The sequence below is a fragment of the Phymastichus coffea genome, unplaced genomic scaffold (assembly GCF_024137745.1).
Source record: "Phymastichus coffea isolate CEN01 unplaced genomic scaffold, Cenicafe_Pcof_1.1 PCOF00017, whole genome shotgun sequence".
Classification (NCBI taxonomy): domain Eukaryota; kingdom Metazoa; phylum Arthropoda; class Insecta; order Hymenoptera; family Eulophidae; genus Phymastichus; species Phymastichus coffea.
The window spans coordinates 3418257-3444094 of record NW_026706828.1 but is presented as its reverse complement, the minus strand read 5'-3'; the positions used below and the strand labels follow the sequence as shown (position 1 = coordinate 3444094).

The 25838-nt window shown below is 40.8% G+C and overlaps 1 protein-coding gene across 1 annotated transcript in view; it reads left to right on the top strand.

Moving 5' to 3' along the window:
- Nucleotides 1–413: 413 nt before the first annotated feature.
- LOC131675233 (poly(A) RNA polymerase, mitochondrial) overlaps nucleotides 414–25838 on the top strand; it is a 96848-nt gene continuing 71423 nt past the window's right edge. The window contains exons 1-5 of the mRNA XM_058954140.1: nucleotides 414–697; nucleotides 908–1104; nucleotides 1174–1413; nucleotides 1658–1867; nucleotides 1929–2143. Coding sequence (XP_058810123.1) covers nucleotides 538–697; nucleotides 908–1104; nucleotides 1174–1413; nucleotides 1658–1867; nucleotides 1929–2143 — 1022 coding nt within the window. The 5' untranslated portion in view covers nucleotides 414–537. The remainder of the gene's footprint in view (nucleotides 698–907; nucleotides 1105–1173; nucleotides 1414–1657; nucleotides 1868–1928; nucleotides 2144–25838) is intronic.

The window sequence follows — 25838 nt, the reverse complement described above, 5'->3', positions numbered from 1 at the left end:
AACAACAATCTAACTTTATTGTATGTTCTTTCCAAATAACCCAATTTATCTATTTGAAAAGAACATACAATAAAGTTAGATTGTTATTTTTGACATATATATTAATAATTTTGAAAAAGTGAGAGGGGTGCAATTAAAACGAGTAAAGGTTCAATTTTTTGCCTTGTTTCTTTTACAAAAATATTAAGTATTACTAAAGATATCGCAGTTACAAAAAACGAAAAAATTATCATAGTTTTTAATTTTTTTTGGGACAACTGAAGGGGTTCAATTAAAATAATGAGCATTTTTGGAGGGTTCAATTAGAGATGTTTCGAATGGTATTTTTTATTTTTACTGTCCATTATACTTTGCAGGCTGGGGTAAGGGAGGTCTTCCACTCCTGTCCTGTATATAGTCTCCATGGAGTGGGGTCTCCTCTCTTACTCCGTGATCAAAATTTGTATCGTTTCGAAAGAAAGTATCAGAATTATTCATCAATCGGCATTAAAATTATCATCTTTATCATTTTCTTTATTTTTTCTTTTTAGTTATAAAATGTCGCTATTAATGCGAGCAACAGCCGACATTTTATTCAACTCTAATAAATCTTATTTTAAATTAACCTCGAATATTGTATTCAAGTTGTACACAAACAATTTTTCCAAAATATTGTCATCTAATGTAAATATTTGCACAATTCGTCTACACGAAACTGGTAATTAAACAACTTGATTTTTTACAAAAATACAAAAATCCTTAAATTTGTTCAATATTATTTTTGTAACTGATAATTATAACATATACTAATTTTCATCAATTTTTATTAGCCAATACATGTTTAACTTAGTTTCTTGCTTTTCATGTTATGTATTATTCAGTTACTAAAATCATGTTTTATCATCAATATCTACTCATAACATTTTAGAAGCATTCAATGTCTCCCAAAAGAAAATTGTAAACATTACATATGATGAATTGTTTGAAAGACGAAGACTACAAGCTCAGCATTCAGTTTTAATAGAAGTACAGTCTGAAAAATCCTATACAGATGTTTATTTATGTTGTTCTCAATATGGTAAAATAAAAAGTGTATTCCATTATGCAATACATAAAACAAATAGGGTAAAATTGTAAATTATTTATAATAAATTATATTCCTAAAAATAAAGTTAATAAAAAATAAATTTTCAGCATTTTGTTTTAATTGAATTTGAGAATCAAAATAGCATTAATGCAATTCTCGCTGCATCAACTCATGTTAATTGCAATCAAATAATTCCAGTTCAAACTACCATGTTATGGTTTCGCAATTATAAGCAAAAACTAGATAAAAAATTATCAAACTCTCTTGCAGATTTTCATTTATACAAAAATTTCACTAAAATTTTGAATGAAAATGAAGTTCTTAAATCACTTACAATGGCTGAATCGGTAAGAAAATGTATGATAAATTATATACTACTTGTAATTCCTTATTAGATTAATTTATTAATATAAAAGTAAAGAGAATTTTAAAGATCAATGAATATAAAGTTATATATATATGATACATACTATATATATCCACATATGATTAGTGAAAATAGTTATATTTTTTTTCATTGACTCAATTTATTTCTAGCTTATAATTTATATTTTTTTTTCAACATTTGATTCAATAGTTTGTTTGTTTTAGATATCACATCAAATGTTCCTCTTGTACAGAGTAACAAAATTGAATGATATTGGCATACGTTTAAGGTTTTACACTGCTCACCTACTAGAACGCTGCTTTTATGGTTTATTTCCAAATATAGCTGTTTTGCCATTTGGTTCATCTGTTAACGGCTTTGGTAAAGATGGTTGTGATCTGGATTTGAGTATTATTTTAGCAAAGAATAAAGCGGTAATTTTTTCATTATTTTTGTATAAGACAAAATTAATATAATTATTAATAAATTTTTTAGGAAACTTCTGCAAGTCAATTAGTTTTCCAAACGAAATCGAATTATTCACATGAAAAATATGAAACAAGAAAGATCATAGAAATAATAGCTGATACAATAAAAGTATTTTTACCAGGAATTTCAAATATGCGAAAAGTTTTGGAAGCAAGAGTACCAATTATCAAATTTCATCATACTCTAACTGGGATTGAGTGTGATCTAAGTATGACAAATATGTATGTTATTTTGTTGAATAAGTTATAATTAAATATATATTATTTCGAACATATTCAACATGAAAAAAAAATTATTATGTAAGTATATTTTTATGTATAAGTATGTATGCATAATATAGTGAAACTTATTACCAATTAGCTTATGAACTTGTGTTCAAATTTTAGATTGAATTATTATTATTATTATTATTATTATTATTATTATTATTAAAATCTAAGAAAACAATTTTTTTGGGTGATTAGCTGTGTTAATTTATAAAAACAATGTTTAATGGCTTTTTTAGTACATAGTCATTCATTCATTTTATATTAAAGAAAAATCAAACTTTGTACCTACCTAAAAATGTATTTTTTACATTTTATACAAATAAATTCATCAAAAACATGTACTACACATTTAGGTACAATACTTATGTTTTTCCTTGAATTTGAAGCAAACCATTGACAATATTATTAAAAAGATTATTTTTGCACACTAAATCGGTTACGTTGGGTATTTAAAGGTCCTTATTAAGTTTTCAGTTAATGGTGATAATAAATCGATCTAAGAGTTGAAATCGATGTTACAAGCAAGTTGGGAAATAAGTGCCATCCTGAAAGTCCTATCATTACGCGATTTTTTTTTGCTTAAGTTATTCTTTAAAAATTCGGTAAACATTTAATTTTCAAACTAGTAGTAGTCTCTTCGGCTGTCACGGTTGGTGGCTTTTTTCACGTGTTTATCGCCCATTTACAGTATTCTCTGCACATATCAGTTATTTACGTATCTAGGGAGAGCCTCAGCGGACTACGAGTACATTGAGGCGCGTTGGTGATAGGTGGTGGTAGAGTGCCGAGATCGCTATGCGTACCCCCACCTATCAACGCGCCAAGACGTATCCGAGGCTCTCCCTTGATGCATAAAAGATTTTTCAGTTTTGGACCCCGTAGCGCCTGATTCTCGAGACAGCAGGATTAAAATAAAATTGAAAAATTAGTAATTTTTTTAGAACATTTATTATGATATTATTTAAATAAAATTAATATACTCTCGCCATAGTACATTACGATACAAGTGAACCGTAGGCTCCTCGACTATACTCATGATTATGGCTGAGAAGCGTAGGCGAGTGGAAGGGGAATCATGATTATGGTCGAGGAGAGACGCGCAGAGTATACTCAGCGCTCGTACCTACTGAGTATACTCTGCGCGTAATCAGGCGCATATGGGGTCCTAAACTGAAAAAATCACATATGGTCACCTACACTGAATATACACCAAGGAGTAAGAGAGAAGGAGACCCAACTCATACAGCCGGCCAACAGAAATCTGGGACGTTTCCACCGGCGAAGATCGCCAGACTCGCTCATCGGAATAGCTGACACTAGCTAGCGTCAGACCCTTCTAGCAAGCGCCATTTGTACTGCGTAGTAGGTTGATTTTATCTACCGTTCCCTGTCAACTAACATGCAACAACGTATACGAAATTATGCTTCAAAACTGTGCTTAATTATGATGACGATATGATTTGAGTTGAGTTGACATAAATGATGATGAGTCAGCTATCAAGAGACTCAAACCCCAAATACTATAACCATAAACTTAATCACAAGCCCCTCTCGGCAACTTAAATATAACTTTTGACATTTATACAGTGATATAAGCACGTTAGCCGAGAGGCTAAGGTTTCTGCTTTGAATTGTTAGGATCGCCGGTCCGAGTCCTAGAGATGAATTTTTCTTTTTGTCATTATGGAGAATATTGGAATCATATAAATACGTAAAACTAAATTGAAAATGCAAATAACATATAATTATTGATTCTATGTTTAAATGATGAAGCACATACAAATGAAATCTTTTGAAGATCATATTTAAAAGAAATTAGCATAGACTTTCATCATTTTTTCATGTACCTATTCAAAATATAAAATGATAGAAAATGTCCGTTAACATTTGAAGAGTTTACTGGGGCATTTTTATTAACAATTTGATATACTTATATTTAACTAAAATGCGTGCCACAAAAACTAAGCTTTAGCGCTTTTAACATAAGTGCTGAAAAAAATAACACTATGGTATTATACGAAAAAATTAAAAATATCACCGGTTAGAAACATATATCACATTCTTCAAAATAAAAGTTTATTGCGCTTGAAATTCAAATAAGTAAAACTAACGCAACAGGCATTGCTGTCAGTCCGTTCGATCGATACAAAAAATCACTTTATTTTCTATATTTTTCAAGAGCTACTGAAAATTATTTTCAATAATGCGAGGTTTATTTGAGATCTACCTTTTTGTTATACGATTTGATGATATTTTTCGTATATGTATAGATAAACGAATTTTGCAGTGATGAAGAAAAGTATATTTAAAACAATGGAAATGTTATACGAACATGTGTGTGTGTGTGTGTGTGTGTGTGTGTGTGTGTGTGTGTGTGTGTGTGTGTGTGTGTGTGTGTGTGTGTGTGTGTGTGTGTGTGTGTGTGTGTGTGTGTGTGTGTGTGTGTGTGTGTGTGTGTGTGTGTGTGTGTGTGTGTGTGTGTGTGTGTGTGTGTGTGTGTGTGTGTGTGTGTGTAAAGAGGAACACCTGAAAGCCCGATTAATACAAAACGTTTTAAAAACGTCTTAAAAATGTGAATAAATATATGTTATTTGCATTTTCAATTTAGTTTTACGTATCTATATGCTTCCAATATTCTCCATAACGACGAAGAAAAAAAATTGATCGCTAGGATTCGAACCGGCGATCCTAACAATCCAAAGCAGAAACCTAAGCCTCTCGGCTAACGTGCTTACATCACTGTATAAATGTCAAAAGTTATATTTAAGTTGCCGAGAGGGGCTTGTGATTAAGTTTATGGTTATAGTATTTGGGGTTTGAGTCTCTTGATAGCTGACTCATCATCATTTATGTCAACTCAACTCAAATCATATCGTCATCATAATTAAGCACAGTTTTGAAGCATAATTTCGTATACGTTGTTGCATGTTAGTTGACAGAGAACGGTAGATAAAATCAACCTGCTACGCAGTATGAATGGCGCTCGCTAGCGGGGTCTGACGCTAGCTAGTGTCAGCTATTCCTATGAGCGAGTCTGGCGACCTTCGCCGGTGGAAACGTCCCACTTCTCGTATATGGAGTTGAGTCTCCTTCTCTCTTACTCCCTGATATACACTTTGCTACAAAATTAACACAACACCTAATTCGGATTCAAAAAGAGCGCAACTTTGAAGATCGATATCTCTGGGAAAAATAACGTAATAGGCTCAATTTTTTTTAAATTAAAGGTTAAAATCTCTACTTTAAGATGGTGGAACTCGATTTTCGATTTGACCCAACCTCTACTTACGTGACCTTGAAATTCAAAGTTTTTAAAGCTCAAAAATTATTAACTCTCGCAGTGCGTCCGCGCGTGGAGAATTTTTTTCGATAATTCTGATCATTGCATTTTAAAGTGCAGCTCTTTGTCTTTAATTAAAAAAAATTGACTCACTACGATTTTTGTTTATGATTTTGCAGTGTTTTAAAAATTGTATTAGAAAAACTCGGTTTTTTGTGAAAAATTTGATAAGTTCGATCCGCCCTATGATTAAATCAGCGGTGTAGAATGACTACTTCGTAGATTGATATCTCAGGTTGAAAATGTCATATGCAAGGGTTTGAACGTTATTTCTTGGTTGATTCTGATCAAATCGAAATGGAAAACTCGTATTCGAGTGAAACGAATATTACCGTCGACTTTAGTATTATCCAATAAGCATCACAAAGAGATAGTCAATCGGGTTTAGTTATATATGTGTGTATGTGCGCACGCTCGTGTATATTGCGTATGTGTAGGTGGATGTGTGCGTATGTTTGTGCCTGTGCGTGTACGAGGTGTTCTTAAAAAAACTGATTACTAATAACACATATCAACAAAATATAACATTTTTTTAGAATCTAAGTAAGCTATATCATTTCTCGTAGATTTTTTGGCGCTGAATCCAAATCCGTCCACAAAAATGCTCTAGCACTTTAGGTTTTTGAGATATCCTAACGTAAAAATCTAATAATCGACGTTTTTGCCTATATTTGAGTTTATGTAGCATCGCCATATTCTTTGTTCACAAAAAACTACAAACGGCATCTTAGGGTAAAAGTCTTGCCCTTTCAAACGCCGTTGAGTTTGCTCAAATAGCTCATTTTTTCTTTGATATACTTAATTTTTAAATGTTCCAGTTCCATGATTTCCTTCCTCTAAAATCTATAAAATTCTTAATACTTCGTTGTTAAACTTTGATACTTATGTTATCTTTTTAGTTTCAACTCATTTTTCAAATGTCTTTTACAACAATACCATTGTTGCGGCCGAAAACTAGTAGATATCAATTTTCGTCATCCGTAAATATCTACCCCTGTGTATCTTGAAAGGGATGAAAAACGCAAAAAATCTTTTCGTTTGTAAAATCTCATGTATTTTGGTACAGTTTTTTTAAATAAGTTCATAAGAATAAGAAAATAATGTAAGCCAAGATCCGGTAACCGAAGCCACTCCTAAGTATCTCATAGGGAGTGAAAGTGAAAACGCAAGATAACGGTCTGAAAGTATTTAACTGCATCTTCCACGTATTTCGGTACAGTTTGTTTTAAATAAGTTCACTTTATTAGGGCAAGAAAATAATGTAAGTTAAGTTACGACATTTTGAGCCACCTCTAAGTATCTTACAGGAACTGAAAACGAAGATGAGGTCAGAATGTCGAAATTTTTATTTCCAACATGGACGCTGTAAAGAAATATGAGCTCGGAAAATTCAAAATTCAAATTCTTATTTTCCAAGACGGTGAATTCAAGGCGGCGGACAAAATTGTTGACGTCAAAAATTTTGAAACCCCCTTGGTAAACTTTTTAAAGGTGAAATATCTACTAAGGTAGGGTTGGTAGATAGACAGGCAGGCGGACAGGCTAGCAGACGAACAAGCAAGAAGGTAGGCAGTCACACAGGCAAGCAGGCGGGTATGCAAGATGGTAGAGAGGTAGGCAGACAGACAGGTTGGCTGTGAGTTCCCTCGCCTTTCACCATCGGGGTCTTTTATTTGCATAAGTCTCTCAACCATGCTATTTGTTTTTCGTGACTAACTTCTCTATTTTGCATTTGACAACCCTTTTTGTATCTACTTTTTTTCCTTAACATTTTCAGTTTTCAACTTTTTTGCCAGTGTTTGTTGTATGTCCCAACATTCTTCCTCTTAGTTTTTCGCTTATAAGCTTTATTTCATTTCGTAATTAAATACCAGTAGTAGTCGGCTAATAAATTCTCAGTCAGTTGACCACAATAACGTTTTTCCATTACAGCAATATCTTTTTGACACTGTTCACCATGCTCATCATTAAAATCACCAAGGTTATTTGGAAAAAATGGCAAGTGTGAGTGCAAAAAGTGTATTTTAAGGAACATATAACATCCCATTTTCTTGAATGCTTGTAATATATCTTCAACAATTTTTACATAATTTGAATCTCTAGTATTACCCAGAAAATTTGAAATCACACTTTAAATGCTCTCCAAGTATTTAACTCAATCGCATCAAGAGTTTTGTCAAAATTTGGATCTTCAACAACTTTTCTAATCTGAGGACCTACGAAAATGCCTTCTTTAATCTTTGCTTCACTTAGATTGGTAAATTTTTGTCGTAAGTATGAGAATGCACTTTCGTTATTTTTTAAGGCTTTAGTAAAGTTTTTCATGAGGCCTAATTTAATATGGAGTGGGGATATAAGCACTTTATTTTTATTGCAAAGAGGACGATGATGAACATTTTTTCTCCTGGTACAAATGACTTCCGTTCAGTCCAACGTTTTTAAATATAATGTAAATTTCTATCACGGCTATCCCACTCGCCCAGAAAGTAACAATGCTGTACCCGCCTTGCAAGCCGGGTATAAAACAAATTACTGTTAAATCTCCACATACGAGCCACTAGTATTCAGAATATTTTAGTTTGTCAAAAATCAACTTTATACTGACATATGACTCTTCCAATTCAGTTGTATAAGCAACTGAAACTGAAGGAAATTTATTATTATTATGCAGTAATACAGCTTTCAAGCTGGATTTTTAAGCATCAATGAATAGTCTCCAGTTTCGAGGATCTTCTGGTAAATTTAATGCTTTTATTAAGTCTGTAATATTAGCGCAATAGTAAAGGCTCTCGCTACATGTGAAGAATTGAAAAAATTTATGTTAACGTATGCGAAATTCTGTAACTTTCACATTGTGTTCTAAAAAAAGGTTCCTTTCTTTTAATCGAGAGGCTAGTAGTTCTGCTTTGTACTTTAGAAGTTGTAGATCATGAACGAGATCATTAAAATCCTGTTGGTTAAATATGCGCGCTGCGCTAGAATCTTCTTTAAATGAAGCCGTATCCAAATAGGAATTTTCTGAAACATTATCTTTAACGGCTTCGTTGGTGTTAAATTATCGACTTGTTGAGTTATTTGAAGGCGGTATGGGAGCTGGCTCTGATTTCTTACGAGGTACTGATTTTTTGGCTGACTCATAATTTGCATACTCAATCTTCTTTTTATTTTTCGTCGAAAATCCCGTTACTTTTGACAAACAAAAATAACAGTCGGTTTCATGATCTTGCAGCTCATTCCAAATCATAGGTACTAAAAATTTTAAATGGCTGTTAAAACCTTTTGTCCATGTTAGTAAAATTCTTTTACAATTTGAGCAAAAAAATTGTGGTATAAAACATTTAATACGATTACACAGGTCAACATGATTTATATCGCACGAACATGAGCAACATATTTTGAAGGTTTTTGATACGCTGAACACGAACCTGGCATCAAAAATGCTCTATCACGTCATATTTTCGAGATATTCTAACCTAAAAGTGCGAAAAACACGTATTTATGCTGTTTTAGAAGCTATATTACACCACAAAAAATTTTTTTTACTGAAAACTAATCTGACCATCTGAAAGTATTGCTTCTGCCCTTTCCAACGCATTTTTCAAATTTAACAAATCTTCTTTTTTCGCGGAGATATCATCGAATGAAGTTTACCACTTTAGGGATTTCATAACAAGAGTCCCAACAATACAAATATGACAGCCCTACGAAAAAGTCATATGTGAACAAAAGTGCAAAACCATTACATTTATGTTTTTGGGGTCGCTGAATCCGAATCCACGATTCATTTGACCCGATTAGCTCAGGGGTCAAATTCAGATCAAGGTCAAATCAAGATTATCCCATTAATCTGGGTCCAGGTACTGTTTCTATAGGTTGTTGAGGTCGCTGAATTCGAATCTAGGGTGCGTTTGACCTGGTCGGCTCAGAGTCAAGATTAGGTCAAGGTAAAATCCAAAAAATTGCATTGAATAAACCCGAATTTAAGGTTTATCTGACCAATAACCCCCTAATATTTCTATGGCAATGTTAGCAATCCCCTAATAACCCTCTAATAACCCCCCCTAATATAAACTATTCTATAAACATCCTAATAACCCAATGGCAATCCTATCAACTCCTTAATAACATACCCCCCTAATAACCCCCTAATAACTATGCTAATAGCCCCCTGATGACGCAGTGACAGTACTATCACCCCCCTATTAACCGCCTAATAACCCCCCTAATATAAACGGTTCTATGAACCCCTTAATAGCGTAATGGTAATGCTAAAATGCCCCTAATGACTCAATGGCAATCCTATCAACCCCCTAATAGCCCCCCCCCCCATACACTTCCCCCCTAATAACCCTCGAATATGAACTAAGCTAATAAGCCCCTAATAACGCAATGAGAATGCTAGCAACCTCCTAATTACTTAATAGCAATGCTATTAACCACATTATGTCAGATGCTTCAATGTTATCAATTTTCTGATTTGTGGAATCGTTTCCTTTTTTCGTCTAGGCTTCTGGTTCCTGACTTTCTCTTATGCTGTAGACCATCATCTTCACGTTTAAGAGCCCAGCAGTAGTCAGCTAACATATTAACATTCCATCTACTTTGATACCTTCTTTCTATCTCTTGGATGTCTTGATGGTATTTTTCTCCTTGCTCCTCACTTAGGGCTCCAAGATTCTCAGGAAAAGAATCTAAATGAGAATTCAGGAAGTGTACTTTTAAACTCATGTTATAACCCAACTCTTTGAAACTGATAAGCATATTTTGAACGACTATGTGATAATTTTCTACTTTTCTATTTCCCAAAATTTCTTCTACAACCGCTGCAAAATTCACCCATGCAGCCTTTTCTTTTCTTGTCATCGTTTGTTGAAAATCAGCTGATTTCATCATCTTTCTTATATCCGGACCTGTGAAAATACCTTCCTTTATTTTTGCATTAGATAATCCTAGGAATTTATCCAATAAGTAGTGGAAGCATTTTCCATTCTGATCAAGGGCTTTGATGAATTGCTTAATCAATCCTAATTTTATGTGGAGGGGAGGTAAAAGTATTTTTTTTGGATCACACAAGGGTTTTTTGAGAACATTGTGTGATCCTGGCTTCAGAGATGTGCGAAGTGGCCACTTAGATTCTTCCTAATGACGTATAGTAGCTCTACTATCCCACAAACAAATGTAACATGGGTATTTGGTATACCCCGACTGCTGTCCAAGAAGTATAATTATTACTTTCAAATCACCACATATGAGCCATTTATAATCTTCATATTTAATTTTCTCAAGAACTATCTGCATATTCTCGTTAGATTCTTTTAGATACTCTGAATGGGCGAGTAGAATCGAAGCATATTTATTTCCATTGTGAAGGAGGACAGCCTTCAAACTTCTTTTAGAAGAATCGATGAAGAGACGCCATTCAGTAGCGACGTATATCAAGCCTAATTTTGTCATTAAGCCAGTCACGTCATGACAGTAAGTCAATCCATCTTTCTCTGCGAAATATCTGATATATTCTTCCTCTCTGTTTCTGTACCAAGAAAAAGTTGTTTTTGGAGCCAACAGATTCATTTCTTTCAACCTAGAACCTAACAATTCTGATTTATTTTTTGTCAGGTCCAAATCTTTAACCAAATTATTTAGAAGAGCTTGTGTAAACAATTGAGGACTTTCGGTCGTATCGAAATGTGCACTATCATCTGACTGCGGATCTTCGTCGTCCACCTCGATATCATTTATTTCGTCTGGGCTCCTGGAAGTAGTAGGTAAACATTCTGCTTTCTTTAGGGGTGATGATTTCTCACAGACAAGAGTCCCCCGTAAAACTGGTTTAGTAACAGATGAGACATTAGGATACAAAATTGCAGATTTATTCTTACTGTTGAAGGCGTAATGTTTCTCCTTTGGTTTTTAGTAGCATTAAGTCCACATACGTTGCAGAACTTGTTAGGATCGTTCACGCAACTCCGGGGAGACATTATAAAATAGATCTCAGGAACACGAGGACGATGAAGATTACTAGAAACTTCAACTGGGATTCTTAACTATCCTGAAAGGGACTGTCGAGGAAATGCCGCTCGATCGCAAGAAGTACGCCGAATCTTTCAACTATCCTGAAAAGGACTGTTGAAAAGATGCGCATAAGGTGGAACAAAGCAGAATTCTCAACTATCCTGAAAAGAACTGTCGATAAAATGCCGCTCGATCGCAAGAAATACGCCGAACCTTTCAACTATTCTGAAAAGGACTGTTGAAAAGATGCGCGTAAGGTGGACCAAAGCAGAATTCTCAAATATCCTGAAAAGGACTGTTGAAAAGAAGTGCGTATGATCAACGAAAACCGGACTCACAACTATCCTGTTGTGAAAATCCCGCTTGATCGAAAGGAGTAATGTTTGCCTTTGCACTATTAAGGGGTTGATAGGATTGCCATCGCGCTATTAAGGGGTTCATAGCATAGTTCTTATTAATGCGGTTATTAAGGGGTTCATAGCATAGTTTTTGTTAATGCGGTTATCAGGAGGCTATTAGGGGTTGATGGCACTGCCATTGCATTATATGAGGTTGATAGGATTGCCATTGGGTTATTAGGATGTTTATAGAATAGTTTATATTAGGGGGGGTTATTAGAGGGTTATTAGGGGATTGCTAACATTGCCATAGAAATATTAGGGGGTTATTGGTCAGATAAACCTTAAATTCGGGTTTATTCAATGCAATTTTTTGGATTTTACCTTGACCTAATCTTGACTCTGAGCCGACCAGGTCAAACGCACCCTAGATTCGAATTCAGCGATCTCAAAAACCTATAGAAACAGTACCTGGACCCAGATTAATGGGATAATCTTGATTTGACCTTGATCTAACTTTGATCCCTGAGCTAATCGGGTCAAATGAATCGTGGATTCGGATTCAGCGACCCCAAAAACATAAATGTAATGGTTTTGCACTTTTGTTCACATATGACTTTTTCGTAGGGCTGTCATATTTGTATTGTTGGGACTCTTGTTATGAAATCCCTAAAGTGGTAAACTTCATTCGATGATATCTCCGCGAAAAAAGATTTGTTAAATTTGAAAAATGCGTTGGAAAGGGCAGAAGCGATACTTTCAGATGGTCAGATTAGTTTTCAGTAAAAAAAATTTTTTGTGGTGTAATATAGCTTCTAAAACAGCAAAAATACGTGTTTTTCGCACTTTTAGGTTAGAATATCTTGAAAACGTGACGTGATAGAGCTTTTCTGATGCCTGATTCGTGTTCAGCGCATCAAAAACCTTCGGAATACAAGAATAGCGTTCTTGCGATAACTCAAAACTTTTTTTTTGCAGACCTGTGTTATTCACTGAAAAATTAAAATACAAACGGTAAGCTTCAGCTATCGTACTGGTTATAACATTACTTTGTTTTTTTGTCATTGAAATTCTCACATACATAACAAAAGATACCAGTAAAATTTACGCATTCTCGGAATATTGGAAAGACAATTTTATTACTAAGATTTCAAAAATAAATATTCTGAACTACCTAACAGTTTTTGACAAGAAAAAATTAAAAAAAGATCAGAAAAGATTTGAAAAATAGCATTGAAAAATTTGTGAATTTTCCGGAAAACCGGCCTATACCGTTTCCGGCTTACAATTTAGGTAAATTTTGTCAACGGCATTCGAAAGAGGAGATCAAAATCTACAAGATATGATGCTTGATAAATTTTTCATACGATTTTTTCATTAAAAAATATGAGGATGAAAGTTAAGAAAAAATTTCTGTTATTTGGGAGGAAAAGGGTTAATCCAATTGAACATATGGCACACTCCAGACTATGACGATCAACTTTTCAAGTGTAGGTTTCGGATTTTCTCGGAACTTCGTCTACATGTTGTCTATCTGGTAGTGTATTTAAGTATGGATTATTAGATCATTATAATAATTATATCAAAAGTTATAAATAATTGAAAATTTTTGACAAAAAATTGTCAAAAATTTATATCTCCGCAACCATTTAAGTTATCGAAACGAATTTTTTTTTAAATCACGCATATTTTTACGTGTATTTTGAAGATATGAAGCTAAAAGTACTTTAATATCAATTTTTCCAAAAGTTATTAACATTTTTATAAACGATTGGCCATATCTCAAAAAGTGTTATTATTATTTTGAAAATTCTTTTTTTATTGAATTCTTTAACATTTTTTCTTTAACAATCCGTTTTAAAATTTGTCGAGTGATCGTTAGATGCGACACAGTGAGCGATAATAGTGAACGCTGACATGCCCTTGTCTACGTTGTGTCTAGTATGTGTGTAAATAGGGAACAAAGAATTTACCTCATATAGTGGCAACGTGGCGCTCAGGGCGCCATCATTATCAACAAGCAGTCGGCGATAGCTGATTGTCGGTTGCTCGTTTTGATCTAATACAACCGTGGTTCCAGTGACTGGGTGACTCTGGGTGTCCAAAGAGAGTATGTGTGTGTGAGTATAAGTGTCGTATGGTCGGTACATAGGTGGAAAAATTGCCGGTGTTTCGCTGATCTGTGCGTGTCATTCGTGCGGTTGCGAGTTATCGCCATTTTTTCGTTTCGTAGCGGTCCTAATACGTGGGTAGTGTACATGCGTTCCTTAATTTTCTCTCGTGGCTATTGCTTTTGTTGTTTTCACTTGTCGCGTCGCCGGCATGTAACTTCGTTTTATCGAGCATGGATGGGCTGATTTACATAAAACAAAGAGTATTGGATTTGTGGGTGGGCAACTTAAATTGTTTATGCGGTTCCGTGGCGGGATAAAGTCAATAAACGGTATTAATAGTGAAGCACTGCATTACAAAATCCGCCACTAAGCTAGTACACCAGCGTGTATACTGCTGGTCGGTTTTCCATCGCTACCAACACTCGCTGCGTGCTCTAGAGGTAATTTAAAGGTTAATCTTACCGAGTCCTAATTTCTTTCTGGTTCCATGATTCTCTGGACTATTCTGTAGTGGTTGGTATTGACTTCGCCAGGTTGTCTTGACGGCAGGTGATCTTGACGAAGGTTAGGTACTTTGGTATGTTATGTCGCAGAGGTCACTGGTGGCCAGGGTCAGTAAATAATACGTTGGAACTTATTTTAAGCCAGGATTAGGTCCTGGCATTTATTATAATTTGTAGTCTCTCTCATAGTTGGCGGCGTTTGGGTGGTCTCGGCGTCGAGATTTTCCTACCTCGACCCACCTTTCCATTTGTTCCAGCAATTCAAGGGTCCAGTCGAGTCAATGCTGCTTTTACTGGTACCACTCGACGTTATCGTCCTCTGTGCCCTCTTTGGTTCCCCCACTCTGATGGTCTGGTGGTTGAGCACAGTGGCCTCCGAGGCACGACACCAATATTGCCGGTTGGTCTGCTGGCTGGTGGTGTAGTTCAGCCCCGGGTTGCATTCTGGTGTGATGGTAGTGATATATTCAGGGCTCAGAGACAAGAAGTTGGTCAATGGTGGTTGATGAGCCGGCTCCGGCGATAGTCTGTATGGTGGTATAGCTAATAGTGATCCGTATGTTGGTCGGTGTGGCGATTAGTGTAATGGTACTGGTGGTTGGTGCGGTGGTCAACTCAGTGATCATGGTGCTGGTGCGATGGACGCCTGTCCCACCGGGATCCTAACGAGGTGGCAGAAGGTGGTCGCTCGTATACCCGTCAACTCCGACCGCGGAGCAGGTGTTGAGCTCTCGGTGGACAGGTTGGAGAGTCCAGCGGGATATCTTTGCCCGAAAGTGTAGGCCCTGGCTCGTAAGCCTTAGCACATCCCGGACAATCGATGACTTCGACTCCTCTGCGGCCACAATTACCGCAGAACTACTCCTCCTTAGATCGCGGGTAGTTTCCGTAATTGTCGTTCAGTAGACAGCAGTTGAAGCAGGCTCAAAGTGGCGCATCGACCGTCCGATCTGTTGGAATCTCGGTCAGCTGACTGAATCTCACCCCAATTCTTCGGGGTAGGCTGCCCCGGGATGGTATTTTGATAGTAGTCTGCCTGGCTCGGTCGGTGGGGTGTCCTGAAAGGTCATAGTCGAACTTCTTCTCAGATCCGTTGCCTGCACCTACCAGATCATCCAGCTCGAGGTAACGCCGCAGGTTGTACTGGCGGCGTTTCTAGCTAGCCGTACATTAGTACAGCCCCTGGATCTCTGGTCTATCGACGGGATTCCTCCTGGGTGTGGTCAGCGTGGGTGTCGGTATCAGTGTCATGGTTGGTGGTGTTAATCTCAGCAACAGGGTGTGGTTCCTTGCCCCTACCGGTAGCCAACCAGAATGTCTCTGGTTCTTCACCGTGGTTTCGACAGGCGGCTGGGCAATGTCAGCAGAGGCGGTTGGCTATGTAGCAGAGGTGGCTGATATTGTGGTTTCTGCTTGGTAGAAACGTCATAGCGTCGGCGGTCGTATTGTCGGTCTGGACGGCTGGCTGGTGATGGTTTCCGTCCAGTCCGCTGTTTCCGCCGGCCATTGTTTTTGATAGCTAAAGTAAGTCACCAGGTTGTCCGCTGCTTGCCTGTTGAACAACAGCTGGAAGCCCTTCAAGGTGGTGGTTGAGCTATAGGACTTTGATGTCCTATGCTCTCAGAGGGCTCCCGTGATCGCTCCGTCTGCTGGGTCAATGGTCAGTAATGTCGATCAGGTTGCTGGTGGTGACGTCTCTTCCTCCTAGATAAAACGAACGACCTCATGCTATTAGATATTCGTTATCGTCAAATTCTTAAGTCAAAACAGCTTCAATTGCGAAATTACTTGCGTCTATTTGAATTATGAATGGCCAGACAAAATCTGGTCTTGTAAATACTGGGGCTTCCGTCAGCGCGTTTTAGCTTATCGAACAATTCTTGTTGTCAGTTTCTCAGTTGAATACTTGATGTTTCTTTAAGAATTTTGCAGTCGTACCTTTATCTCTGAGCAGTTTTTGATAAATCTGGAGTTATATGCGACCATACCCAGGAAGCTACGCAGTTGCTTTACTGTCTTCGGCGCTGGAAATTCGTGTACTGTTTAAGTTCACTCTCTTGGTTTAGTAGGAAACCTAGGTAGTTTAGACGAATGGAGCCGAATTCACACTTCTTGGCATTTATTTGCAGTCCGGTTTTATCAACCCGTCTTAATACTAATTCTAAGTATTTTGTATGCTCCTCAAAAGTCTCAGTGGCAATAATTATATCGTTGAGGTAGGGAAATATCTGTCGTTTCCAGTCAGAACCAAATAGTGCATCAGCTAGGCGTTGGAAGGTTACAGAGTCATTAGTGAATCCAAACTACATTACTACAAAATCCCATAGTCTTTCTCCTAGACTTACAAAAGCTGTATATTCGTAGTTATTTTCTTCTAATGCTACTTGGAAATATGCTTGTTTCAGATCAATCTTACTATGTATTTAGCGTACAACAATTTATCTAATATCGAGGCCATATTGGGTATCGAGTATGCATCCTTTCTTGTGACCGAATAATGCTCATTTGGTACATTTTCTGGATTTCAGCTCTTACTATTACTGTATTGCTGGCGACATTCGCCGTAGTCCTTGTTCTGTTAGTTTGATAATATTGTTTATTTGGTTACTTGGCCCTATTTTATTCCGAAACGGCACTATTGAGAGTAAGTTCCATCTCATCTCTGGTCCATTTTGACCTTATCTGTAACCTTGAGCTTAACCTTGAGCTTGAGTTTGACCTTGGTTATTTATTATTTTGCTTCATTTTGCGTGATGGTTCTTTATCGTTACTGTTTTGTTTATTTTCATATGTAACTCCAGGTAGTGTTTGGACTTTCTGTACGGCGGAGGCCTATGCTGTCTTTTTGTTAGTAAACTGAGTATAATGTAATAGTCACATATAGTACTATATTTAATGTAATATTTCTTAAACTTATTCCATTTGTAATATATACATACTAGAGGGGCTAGGCCCCCTGTGCGCTTCGCGCGTCAACCCTCCGAGAGTGAGAATTGGCTGATTTTAAATATTTATCAAATCGAAACTTAAGAAAAAAAACTTAAATATTAAACAAAAATAAAAATATTGAAGTACATGCATTTTTAGTACTTAAACTAACAGTTCCATCGTTCCTTCTGTTGATTATAAGTATATATAATGTCTTGACGATAATAATATTCTTATTAAAAAATGTTAAGCAATGAAAATCATTGCAACATCAAAACATACTTTTCATATTCTCTCTCTCTATCTCGCTATTTGATTTTTATATAGTTAACATCCTTAATAATTACAAATTAATCACATGATGGTCTCTAACACACGAACGTTTATAAATGACACGAAATAAATGTATGTTTCACTATAGATTTGTATTTCGTGACCAAGTGATTTTGATTTACCGCGAATTTGCCAGTACTTTTCAAATAAAATGATAGTTATTGATATTATATTTTAACGCACATCATTTTATTAATAAGCGTTCCCCTATTCGCCATCTGGAGAGGCACGGAATGCGGGTATATATATATATATATATATATATATATATATATATATATTGTGACGGTAAACGTTAAATTAGCGCTAATAATCTAACCTAATTGCTGCCTGCGGGGGCAGCACCTACCGGGGAGACGAAAAAAATAACGAAGGAATTCGGCACACGAGCAGACGGAACGCGCGCGATTGAAATTGAACCAGTGAGGGTTTGACCATCAACACGCTCGCCCGTGAATACTAAACTAGCTACCGCTACACGAACCGCCAGGAGTGAAATCCGCACCAGAGCTGATTTTGAGAGATTGCTGTTGCCGAGGTGCCGTGCAGATACCAGGAGTGTAGACCGGAGTCAGCAGAAAAGCGCTGCGTCCTGTGACTTTGAAAGTGTGTGTGAGGTTTCGCCATCGAGGGCGAAACCACGTGCGCGCGAGTTCGCGATCCGCGACACGAACAAAATAGACCGCTTTCCCGCAGTGCGACTTGTTGCCGTCATCTTCGTGCGTCTGCCGAATAAAGGTAAGCTGGCTAGCTTAGTCTCGCGATCGCGATTGCATGCATAACAATTAATTTTCCATGCTCGAACCGTGCATGTAGTAGCTTTACGGACAAAGAGCAGCGAGCGTCCCGGCACTTCATGTTGTTGTCGAGCGAGCGCCGATGTAAACATAAACACGTGGGCCGATCTAATGCAACGTTTTAAGAGATAATAAAGAGTTTTCGTACACGATATTAACAAGTATTTTCAGAGCGTTCTCTTCACTCCCGTAGATAGTTGGTTGACTGACATCCGTTCCCTCTTGCTCTCCGACTTTCTTATTTGATATAGGTGATTGCGAGCGCGTTTACGCGATCATTGTAATAAAAATAATTAAACGGTAACCAACCCCGTTACATGGCGCCCAACGCAAAAGAACCTACGGTTTTTCTGATTGTTCAAAACACCGGTTCTCAATAGTGACCTTGCGCTCAGTCAACCAGCGACTTAGGTGGCAATCAAGTGTTGTTGTGCACACTTGATATCGAAGGCCACAACAGTAAACATAGCGTGTTAGTTAGCTTGCGAAGGCTCGTCGCGGCGTAAAATTGTAAATAATAACTGTAAGCGCGTGCGAGTGCGACCGAAAGACTCTTAGAAGGGTAAACACCAATAAACTTTGAAAGTCGCCGCAAATCAATAATATTGTACCCGCTGGCCCGGGGAAAACTAACACCGGCAACTTTCAAACGAAATTAATTCAATTTGATAATTTTATTTGATATCGTGTTGTCTTAAAGTAAACGTTTTTTTTAATATTATTAGCTGCGGTTATTGGTGACTACGCGCAACGCCTGTTAAAATATTTTAGATACTAACCAAAACAGCCGCGCTAACAAACAGTTAGTGCGTCTGATAGGCAGGATCATTATATTGCGAATTAACGAGCGAAGAGTCTTTCGGCAGAAATAACATTAAACGCCCTTGACAAGCCTTGTATCGGCTAATAAAATTTTCTCACTTGCGTACAATTTTTTTTAAAAAACAGCACTCGCACTCGCACCACGCATAACAAGCGTGTAAATTTCGCGTGAAACAAGCCGCAAGACAACTAACAGAGGAATATGGACCGCACTCAGACAGATATCGAAAAATGGGTGTTGACGCTCCAGGAGGAGGAAATCGATGAGTACCTCGAATACCTGGAGCTCAAAACAAGCGGGACCAAGCTCTCGAGAGCTGGCCGCCTGCATAACTGGTTGCTTAGCGACTACTCCGCAGCAGATTTCGCGGAAGTCGACAACCAGCACAGCAATCCAGCAAAAAGAGCTGCCCTACGCTTGGAGCTGATTGTATCCCTATGTGCGGAACACACAGCATCCGAGCAAAAGAGGGAACACCCGCTAGCCCAGTTAATGCAGAGTGCCGAAGTAATATCGCGAGTGCAGAAAACCGCGATAAACATCGCGAATGTCCTGGACAGCGGAGAGAACACAAACAGTAATAATTGTATTACTATAACGGCTGATGATGGCAGCCAGTTCAAACTCCCGCCGGCATTCGCGGTGATGATCCAAGACCTCATTTTCCAGTCCAGAGAAAATGAGAAGAAACTGGAGCTGCTAGACTCACTGAGTTTGAATATGTCGAGTCTAACAAAAATATTAGACCAAATCCTCAACAACAGCATCAATGTGAAGGACCAACTGGACAATCAATCCGCCAGGATCAGCGCATTAGAAAACGCCAAAAACAGAAATATACGGCAAGACGATGCGAATAGTTCCAACGAAGCGCGGCAACAGGAGAACACGCGTAGGAGCCTAGTATTCCAGGACACCTTCACATGCCATTACGACACCAGGCTACCCCAGAGCACTCCAACTGGACCCGGACAGAGGCCCACGGGGGTCATCGCCAGGACCCCCCGCCGGACGCTTCCTTTCGGAGACGGTGGACAGCATCAACTCAGTGGAGTTAATGCTGAAGTGGATAACCACCCGCCGAGCACGTGGTCATGCCAACAGACGTCAAACCCGTGGTCGACAACAAGGCTGGACAACTCGAGGAGCAGCGCCGGACTTACGGAAGACGAGATGCTCCTAGCAGTATCCGAGCTACTCGTCGGTCCTGCCCTCGTCTGGTACGAGGCAATGAGGAATGAATGGCTCTCCTACGCGGATTTCGAGGCAGACGCGAGAGCATGGTTTGGGACCAGCGTGCAGCAGCAGCAGCGTTTAATGAAGGAGGTTCAGAGCCGATATCAGGGCCCAGACGAACCAGCAAACGTCTACGTCGCGTACATGATGGGCCTAATGAGTCGACTGAACCCAAAAATGTCACACGAGAGCCAGCTGGACCTACTACATGCCAACCTTCTCCCGGACATTCAGGGCCAAATACGGAGGTCAGAAGTAGACTCCATACGGACCCTGAACGTCCTGGCCACAGCGGCCCAGAATAGCTTACATCAGCGAAGGATAGAACGGGCGGTACCCGACCCTCAGTCAACTCCGTGCCCGGAGTTAGCGTACCACCCCCGCGCCGACGCGAGCAAGGGTCGTAAGGGCAAAATGGCAGCCATGTCCGGCGACAAACCGGAGGTTAGCGACAGGTTGGACCGCATGGAGAAGGTACTCGAGAAGGTGACGCACCAGGTCGTCTACACGCCGACGCTCTCGGGGGCGACACCTAATCCGAGCCTGGAATCGGTCGATGGCGAGAAGAAAGTCTTACCCACCGATATATTGAACCAAATGTACTGCTGTCTCTCAGGGAGATATCGGAGGGGATAAAGAAGAATCACGCCGACAAAAATTTGACCTCCGAGGACCGGGCTAAGAAGCCGGAGACCCCTCGTAGACGAGAAAGGGATTTCTCCAAGCCAATCAAATGCGTCGAGTGTGGCCTATTGAGGTACAGCAGGAAGTACTGTCCCCAATGTAATAAGGGAAACGGGGAAAGGAGTGGCTAGGTGGGGTTGATCCCACTCCTTCATCCCTTAACCCAAACCCCGTTAACGAGATCTCGCGGCCTTCGTCAGCACAGCCCGCACCGTTAGTAGCGAGCGTGTTGAGCGACGAGAGCGAGAACTCCCCTGGTGACGCCAATGATGACCGTGGCGGTAGAGTGAACGCGAAGAGGAAGAGTAATGACGTCAGTAAAGTCCAAGACCCTGGACCGGCCGAGGTGGTGGCGTATGGATCGCACACGCCCTCGGGGGCGCGGGTAAAGGCAGATAAACTGTCAAAGGGTATCGACATTAGTAAAGCCCAAGACCCTGGACCGGCCGAGGCGGTGGCGAATGGATCGCACACGCCCTCAGGGGCATGGGTAGCGGCAGATAAACCGTCGAAACGTAATCCCATGGAAACTCCGATCGTCCTAACCAAGGAGGTTCGGACGACAAGTGACGTCACTCTACCACGCTAGAGCACAGTGGCTAGGGCTATGGTGTACAAGGAGCAAAGCTGTGGAGCCGTCGAAACTGTTTCCCGATATTCCCCGGAACAGGAGACGCGTTGGTGGCTACCGGTGAAAATAGGGGACTTCCAGATACGGGCCCTCTATGATCCGTGAGCTTCCACCACAGCCATGGGTAGTAATGCTCTGCAGATAGCGTCTGTGCTAGGCGTCAGATTGGACACCACCCACGCGGGTACAGCAGGACTACCAGACGGTCGTAAGTTAACGATCGTTGGTCACGCCATGTTGCCGTTTACCGTGGAGGAGATGACGATGCCGACGAGAGTAGCTATCCTCCCTACCCTCGTCGATGAATGTATCCTAGGAGTGAACTTTATTAGGTTATTTAGAGCAGTACTTGATCCGGATGATGATACATTACTGCTCAAGAAATCGCAAATCAAGATTAAACTAGAGGTAGCTAGTTTGGAGACTGGTCCGAGATTAGCTACTATCGGACTAGCCGAAGTAACAGCCTCTCAACGGGCGATATTACAGAAGACCATCGGCGAGGCCTTATCGCAGGCCCCCGTGGGACTGGGACGTGCAACAGGCATCGAACACGAGATTCGGGTCAGTGATACGGCACCATTCAAGACCGAATCTCGACATATCACTGCCTTTACAGTACCCGGACTGGGACACCTTCGGTTCGCACGAATACCCTTCGGTCCCTCGTACGCCGACGCCACCTTCCAACGGTTGATGGATAGCGTGAACGGACCCGAGCTTGGCGGTTTCACCTTCGCCCGTTTGGGCGATATCATCGTAGTATCGTCCGAATTAGGAGATCACCCACAACATCTTCAAACCGAGTTGGACAGGTTGTGTAGGGCTGGCCTCTCGATTAATCGAGAGAAAAGTGTCTTCTGCAAGCCTGAGGCCACATACCTTGGTTTGCTGATTATTCACGATGGGACCCGACAACGAGATGACGACGAGATCTCTACCACCGAGGGAACTAAGGCGACGAGCGTCCCGCCTGATGCGAGCGAGGCGACGATACGCGGAGACGGGTGCGCCGATACTTCAGGCGACACACTCCGGAATAACAACGCGACAACTTCGAGCCCCCCTCGCTAAGTCCCTTCCGATCCCCTCGTCAAGATCCCAATAACCACCTCTTCTACTAACGCAGTGAAGCGCCCACGAGGGAGACCTCGCAAGTACGCGCCAACCACATACACTACGCAACATCGACAGACTACTCGAGCCCCTCCTCCCATCGTCGGGAAAAGGAAGAGGGGTAGACCACCGAGAACGCCGACCGTAGATGCATAAGGCCCAGCGAACGAAGGACCTGGGAGACCGATGCCAAGGACCCTACCTTCGCCCCCGGCGACGAAGGTCCTGGGCAGCCGAAGAGGCGCCCACCTTCGATATCCGAGGAAAATATTCGGGATACTGATGTGTAGGATTATTACAGGATGCAGATCACGCTTGAGCAATTCGAGCAGGCGGCGGCCGCCCTCATCGGGCTGGATTTGGGTCCCACCGTCGAATGCGTGGTACACGCCGCCCTGCATCTCCTGGGGGAAAAGAAAGAAGAGGAGGAACAAGCACGGGTGCGAGCTCGACATCCGTGATCATCGAAGAGCTCCAGGACGATGGACCGCTACCCCCCTCGACGGTGGAGGGCATTACACGCGAGGAGACACCCCACTTACCGGGAGCCACAACAGCTGCGATCCCGATGCGAGCCCCACCAATCTCCATCGGGACACAGACCGAGGAGACAGCCTTCGGCGACGCGACCCTGCGCCCCAGGTTCACTAGCCAGGCGTCCACGCCTGGCGAAAGGACTTGGGAAGAGATCGTGGAGGGTTTGAGGGAAGTCGATCAAGGCTGGGCCACCCTCAACACCCTCCCGCGAACTGTATACGCGGAATACGACGCGTATACGGCCGCGGGACATCGCCCCAGTAACTTAGGATACTGGAGTCAGGTGGTGTCCCGCCGGCGCCAGTACGCGCTCGCGCTGAAGGAGGTCCAGCGCCGTCACCGCCAGGCCCTCAAGGGCCCGGTGAGTGACATACCCATGGTCCTCTCCCAGCCTCCGATCGTCGGAGCCAGATCAGCGGCTCCGGAGGCCAGGTCGGAGGCCACGCCACGCCAGGGCTCGCAAACGTGCGGGGTAAACCTGGTGGTGAATGTGGACAGCAGCCATGGGGGTCATGCAACAGGGCCCATCCATATCAATGTGGTAGTAGGGCCCACGGGTGAGGATCCCACGGTCGAAAGACCGCTGTGGTCCGCCCCGAACCGTAGGGACGGGTTGCTTCTGACCCCCAAGGAGCGAGGCCTCCCACGGGGCACCCTATCCCGCGCTCAGTGGGAGGGGTGCAACGTCTGCCACTACCCCGGGGTGACCTGCACGGACCGTTGCCCCCGTGTGCGACGACACGCCGACCTGGTCCAAGAAAGGCTGGGATGGGAGGCACGTGGTCGTCCTCCATTAGATGACGAAGGCCAGGAGGAATCACCAAGACCAGACAGGTGATCATTCCCTGCCCCCGTGGGCAGGGCCACACCGACACTATTTCGCTGAATAAAGGTTGATCTAAACACCACATGGACTATGACCCTTTATTATCCTCTCTCCTCTCCACCTCGGAAGGGACAGCGCTAATATGATTATCGTCGAGGACCCCGTAGGTCTAGACTGGAAGAGGGCTGTGACGGTAAACGTCAAATTAGCGCTAATAATCTAACCTAATTGCTGCCTGCGGGGGCAGCACCTACCGGGGAGACGAAAAACGTAAGGAAGGAATTCGTTACACGAGCAGACGGAACGCGCGCGATTGAAATTGAACCAGTGAGGGTTTGACCATCAACACGCTCGAACCGCCAGGAGTGAAATCCGCACCAGAGCCGATTTTGAGAGATTGCTGTTGCCGAGGTGTCGTGTAGATACCAGGAGTGTAGACCGGAGCCAGCAGAAAAGCGCTGCGTATGTGACTTTGAAAATGTGTGTGAGATTTCGCCATCGAGGGCGAAACCACGTGCGCGCGAGTTCGCGACCCGCGACACGAACAAAATAGACCGCTTTCCCGCAGTGTGACTTGTTGCCGTCATCTTCGTGCGTCTGCCGAATAAAGGTAAGCTGGCTAGCTTAGTCTCGCGATCGCGATTGCATGCATAACAATTAATTTTCCATGCTCGAAGCGTGCATGTAGTAGCTTTACGGACAAAGAGCAGCGAGCGTCCTGACACTGCATGTTGTTGTCGAGCGAGCGCCGATGTAAACATAAACACGCGGGCCGATCTAATGCAACGTTTTAAGAGATAATAAAGAGTTTTCGAACACGATATTAAAAAGTATTTTCAGAGCGTTCTCTTCACTCCCGTAGATAGTTGGTTGACTGACATCCGTTCCCTCTTGCTCTCCGACTTTCTTATTTGATATAGGTGATTGCGAGCGCGTTTACGCGATCATCGTAATAAAAATAATTAAACGGTAACCAACCCCGTTACAATATATATATATATATATATATATATATATATATATACACATACATATTGTATATTGTGTATTGGGATGAATTTGTATATTTGTATGTTTGCGTTGCCTTTATGATTATAATATATTATATTTTAATATAATATTGTAATATGTCAGGGTCACTTTTGAAATAATTTTCAAGAAGGAATTCAACAGTGACCTTGGAATTGACCTTGACGGTTTTTTCAATGTCAGTATACTTATATATATATATATACATATCAATTTTTTTAAATGGAAAAAGCGCCTTTTTTGACATCAGTAATCGAAAGATCGTAAAATTTTTCGTTTAAAACCGTTGAGGTCAAACATTTTCTGTTGACCTTGAAAGTCATCCAAAGGTCATTCAATTCTGAGGCTTCTCAGAAGAACTCGATTGATGAAAACTGAACAAAGCTTGCTTTAGTTAATT